This window comes from Primulina tabacum, chromosome 13, assembly GCF_025594145.1.
Source record: "Primulina tabacum isolate GXHZ01 chromosome 13, ASM2559414v2, whole genome shotgun sequence".
In the NCBI taxonomy this organism is placed as follows: Eukaryota; Viridiplantae; Streptophyta; class Magnoliopsida; order Lamiales; family Gesneriaceae; genus Primulina; species Primulina tabacum.
The window spans coordinates 34,222,289-34,227,969 of NC_134562.1; the positions used below are offsets into that span (position 1 = coordinate 34,222,289).

A 5,681-nucleotide genomic window follows, 5' to 3' on the forward strand; every position below is an offset into this window, starting at 1 on the left:
GCTAGCCCTTGTCTTAAAATAGTTATTATGTATAGTACGGTGTACTAGCGTACGCCTGTAGCGCACATATATGCTACACGCTCGCTCTCCTATTTTCCGCGGTGTAATTCAGGTACACCCCCGCCAAGCGGATTTTGCTCCATATTCTTGAACTATATTCACTCAGGGAGAGTTTGGTTGTCAGGATTAGACGGTATTATTTTTTTTATCCTGCCTAGTCAGCTGTTTGGTACGCGTGATTATTTAACCAAGTCAATCTCTCTTATGAATGATTAGGTTATATTAGGTAGGTTAAAATAATACCTCCTCACCCCCTAGGATTATTTATCCAACTCTTAATACCTCATATTTTTTCAATTTTACCCCTCTATTATATTCAAACTCACCACCACTTCCCGCCACCGACCGCCGCCGCGCGCCGCCGGCCTACCACGGCCGATCGCCGGCGCCGGCCGATTTTTCCGGCTGGCCGTTTCCGGCCGACCATTTCCGGCCGCCGGCCCCCGCCGCCACTGTCGCCGTCGCCGCCGCCGCGAAAGGGAAGGGCAATTTTGTCTTTTCATCAAAAAATTCAAAATTATCCTACACTTAAAAATCTTACCAAATATAATATTATTTTACACCATATATTACAATACTACCACAATCATTTTCTTCATCATTTACATAATAATCATTAGTTTATCCTATCATTCCAACCAAACGTAGCCTTAGTGCATAGTGAGTAAATATATATTATATATATTATATTTTATTAAAGGTGAAGATATGATAGTAACCACCTAGGGACACCAACTTATTTGGGTCATCCATAAAAAAATTATTACTTTTTATTGTGAATATCGTTAGAGTTGACTCGTCTCACAGATAAAGATTCGTGAGATCATCTCACAAGACATCTACTCGTAACATAAACATCTATGTTATCTCATAAAAATAGTGCACTATATACAAACTTCGTTGGTCCGATTTCATTACATTACACAAATATCATTATATATATTTATCCTTGAATAATACTATTTGCTTCATATGATTATTGGACAAAACCGACAAAATTTCATCTACTATATCCACTAAAATCTCATATCCGTGTTCTCATCTCCCGACTCCCATCTCTTCGGCTACACCCATAAATTCAAATTCAAGTTGCAAAATATACTCTATTTATTCAGTTTCTCCTCCTCCTAAACTCTTGCCCCTTCTTCAATTTGGTTTGATTTACTATATAAAATTATATCACTGTATAAAATTATAATATTTAGAATTTTATCATACACATAACGCGAAAGCTCCGGTTGCAGTTCCATATACAAAATATTATTATTACTATATAAAATTTTATAACACACACAATGCGTGTAATTCGATTGTTGGTATTTCAATAAGTAAAATTTCTAGTCATGACCCTCAAGACTTTACCTCATTCATATACTTTTTTATATGCAATATCGATAATTTTCTCTCAAATCACATTTTTCTTTTTTATACATAAATATAAATGGTTCTATTCATTTTATTAAATAAATTGGTTTGAGATCATAAGTTCGTGGGTGTGAAATTTTTTCGATCGCATCGAATTTAAAAATTAGATATGTGATAAAATTTAAACAAATGCCTTATCTTCCCTCTCCCGGGAACATGGCCAAGTCTAACAAAAAGTCAAAATCAAGAGTCCTTAACTCGAGAGGAGAGAAAAAAAAAAACAAAGGAAAGTGGAGGTGCTTAAAAGAAATAAATTGCATGTGAACCAAAATCATCCACACAATCGCTCAGGCACACACTCAAACACATACAAAACCACGGGAAACAGAGCACAGCATAGAAGTTCCTTTCAACTGTCAAAAACAACCGAAGTTCTTGTAGCAAACACTTTCTTCACACTTGTTTTCTTCAATCCAATTCCCAAAAAAGGTCTCATATCTACCCATTAAAGGATCTCATGTCGGTAGAATTATTGCACTCATCCAGTTTTCATATAACTGTTATTGATTTGCATTGAATAAATTCCTTGGAAAAAGCCTTTCCCTGTCTTCCCAAGCTGTTGCAACTGCCTATAGAAACTTCAGAACCCACCTTTAATTTTTATGTGCGTGTGGAGCTTAAATATTGCTGAAAGTTTGAATCTTAAAGTGGGTTTTTGCAATGGGTGGGAAAGAAGATGGGTGGGGAGGCTGGACCCCGGCGCCGAGTGGTGCGCCACCGTACTTGCAGAGAGATGACGATTGGACTCATTTTGACAACTCTGTCAACGCTGTTTCGTTTGGGTTTGTGGCCACTGCCATTCTCATTTCCATGTTTCTTGTTATGGCTATCTTTGAGAAGTTTCTCAGAACTACGTCGCCGGCGGTCACGGCGGCCGGTGGACGCCAGTTACAGTCCGATGTCGAGGCTCAGAATCGTGCTGGTGGCTTCAATGGGAAGCTTGGTTACCCATCTCCTAAAGTAAGAATCTCTTGGATTTATTATAATATTTTACGTGGGTATTATACACATGGTTTCTTGACTTTTCATCTCCTTTTTTCTTCTCTTTTGTTGCTCTTGTTTTTGCCCTTTATTGGTTGGTTCGCTCACTTCACTGTTTGGCACTTTGGATTAAAATTTTGGTTTTTTGATGAATACTTTTCCGACAAAAGGCCCAACTATTTTTCTTCCCATTTCTTTTCGTTTTTCCCAATTTTATATGAATTCATCTACTTGCCCGCAATGTTTTATCATCTGCGCCAGTTTCTTGATTTCGGTAGAAATTGGAAATACCGTGTCTTTATGTTGAGCTTTCCTTATGTTATTTTTTCTGTAAGATGCACACTCAACGTCAAAGCCTCTGTTTCTGACCAGGAGTAAGAAGAGTTCCGTGAATGGTGAAGTTAAAAATTTTATACTAGGGGACAACATAATATTTCTGTATATATAGATAACAGAACCATTTATAAATCTATATATGAAAACAAAATTGTAAGATACTGTTCCTGGTTCTGAGGCATACAGTCTGAAATATAAATAGTTTTAATTGGGGGATAATGTTTCGTTTTGGGAATTGTGAATCATAATCTATTTACAGTTAATTTATAAAAATTGAATTGTGGATTAGATACTGTGTTGTTTTTTACACCATAAAGTCTTGAATTCTGCACGTTCCTGGGATTTTGGCACGCTACTACGTATAATTACTAGTTCAAGAATTTGTTAGCTGGTTTCTTGGTCCCTACTCCCATTAATGAGAGACGAAGCTTTAGGCCTTAAAAGTATACATTTCCTCATTCTATAGCTCATGATCCCCACCCCCCTTGTTGTGACATACATTCACCTTTTGGCCCCAAAAAATATATATCTATATTCTTTGTCCATGTATATACTCGGATTTTAATATTATTAGAGCTCTCGAGCTCGATTTTACTGAATCGGCTAGAATCTCGAAAAATGAGCTATTTTCGACTTCGTTTCGGTTTGAGTTCCTGTTCAGATGTTCCAACATGGTGTTTGTCTTAGCAAAATTTAAAAAAAATACTTTATTTAAATACATTGAAACGTATAATCTTGAGAGAGCCAGAGAGGACCAAACAACTTGTTCGGGACAGCATGTCAACCTTTGAAAACTAAAGTTTGTTTTCCTGTTAGTTTATTGTCTGCTTTCCCAGCTTTAATAATGCACTCAACAAGCTAGGTTCCTTGTATGCTGTGAATTATGTCTGTATTGAATTGTTTAATATTGTTTTGGATAATATAATATTAGTCCAATAATTTTTATTTTGAGACAATCTTGGTCATCTGTGCTTGTACGACGTTTATAAAGAATTGCTGTCCAGATCAAGAACGATTTTCACATTTTAAGGGTGCCAAGGGATGGTAACTCATGTCTTCGTGTAGTCCATCGCTTACTTAGGTTCTGAAACAAGTGGAGTTGAAAATAGTTATATTATCTATATATGTCTATTTATTATCCTCGTATTACAGATTTGTATATAATATCATTTCAGGAGTCAAAGCAGTGTCTAAATAAGTAGCGAGAACGTGAATATTTTGATTGTAGAGGATGTGGTGTTTAGTCCCATCGAGGAGTCAAAAATCATTTTAGGAAGAGTAAATCTATAAACTTACATGAAGAAAAATGCTTAATATTGTGCTCAAGAAAAAGAAAGTAACCTTAATAGTTTCAAGCTTAAACGTGAGAACGAGATGGTTTTGTTCTGCATTTTATTGGACACTGACTCGTTTGAATTCATTTTTCCCAGATGTCCCTCAATGCCAAAGAAGTTTCGGTACTAATGCCCGGTGACACTGTTCCCAAATACATAGCTTATCCGGCCCCCATCCCTTGTCCCCCCGAACGGATCCCATGGCCATCGCATAAACAACTAATCAACTTACCCTATCATCCCAATTCAGCCTAAAGTCATCAGAGCATGTAATACGGAACCATGCATCACTCTTGTGATGGGCTTGGAAGTTTAATCGAGGGGATGAAAAAACGAGACATCTTTTGGTTCTTAGTCTTTGAGCATGGTGTGTGTGTGTGTGTGTGTATATATTTGCTCTGGTCTCTGCTATATTATATGGCGAGACGAGCGTTATTAATGAGATGCATTATCGTATTTTATTCAATCCATCGCCTTTGTCATAAAGTTACACGGAACGCCGGGGGAGGAACTTGTAAGACACGATTCTGTTATGAACTATTTATGGGATTAACATTTGAATGAAGTCGGAAATAAATCTTTGTGGTGGCATCAAGACTTCGATCATCGGTTCTAGGTAGTCATATATGAGTTCCATCTCTATAAAATTTTCGAAAAAAATACTTCCACAGTTTATTTATTTATTTATTTTTATCTAAATTCAAAATAAAAATACGTGGAGCTGAACAGATAATCAATTGAACAATGCTGTGTGTTTTTTCTTATGTTTGATCCACAATTTTTTATTTTGTCAGTGGAGGCCACCATACTGGTGGACACTGGTGAAAGATTTCTAGAACTTCTGTGTATAAAGAAAGAAGGTTAGGACCACCGCCGAAACATGTATAAATAAAACTGGTGAGATCTTGGGAAATGTCATCACGCTTGGCCTTGAACTCGAGATTGATTTGTTCCACAGTTGAAGAATCCAATGCCTCGAACGTATGAAAATATATTCCATGCGAACTTTGTGTAAGAATTTCCTTTTTTTTTCTTGGTTTTGAATCTGTGAGGCAACTAATCTAAAATTTGTTGAACTGTTATTGGACCTAAATATTGAGCCCAACAAATGGGAGTAGAGAATTTCTTAGAGCTTAGCTCGAGCTCATTTTCACTAGCTTGGGCCGTTGCTCACAAGTTAAGTTCGTTCAATGTTTACCCGAAAAATTTGAGAGAATAATTTTGATCAAATTTAGTTTCGAAAAATAACTCATTCTTATTATACGCTTTTATTTATTTTGTTAAATTCAGCTGATAAGTATATGCTTTTATTATCATTTATCTATTAGTATTAGTTATGAGAGCATAATATTATATATTATATATGAGTAAATTTGCTTTAAATCTCAGACCCAAACATAATTTTGTCATTATCAGAAAAATCACGTGTGTGCACTTCCTCATCCACAACAAAATTTGTTTCCACTCTCTGAACCCACGTGTCTATTCTCGGATGAAAATCGAAATAAAACAGTAAAATTATGATACCAATAGATCATATTTGAA

The 5,681-nt window shown here is 36.1% G+C and overlaps 1 protein-coding gene across 1 annotated transcript; it reads left to right on the top strand.

Annotated features, from left to right (window-relative positions):
* The first annotated feature begins 1,733 nt into the window (after positions 1-1,733).
* On the top strand, positions 1,734-4,697 carry LOC142523451 (uncharacterized). The gene is made up of 2 exons (XM_075627259.1): positions 1,734-2,445; positions 4,233-4,697. The coding sequence occupies exons 1-2, from the start codon at positions 2,146-2,148 to the stop codon at positions 4,389-4,391; spliced, it is 459 nt and encodes a 152-aa protein (XP_075483374.1). The 5' UTR covers positions 1,734-2,145; the 3' UTR covers positions 4,392-4,697.
* Positions 4,698-5,681: the final 984 nt, after the last annotated feature.

Excerpts from the sequence above, each read along its gene's own strand:
- LOC142523451 (XM_075627259.1), top strand. The coding sequence starts at position 2,146 with ATGGGTGGGAAAGAAGATGGGTGGGGAGGCTGGACCCCGGCGCCGAGT. Across the intron at positions 2,446-4,232 it reads TTGGTTACCCATCTCCTAAA|ATGTCCCTCAATGCCAAAGA; the intron begins GTAAGAATCTCT and ends CATTTTTCCCAG.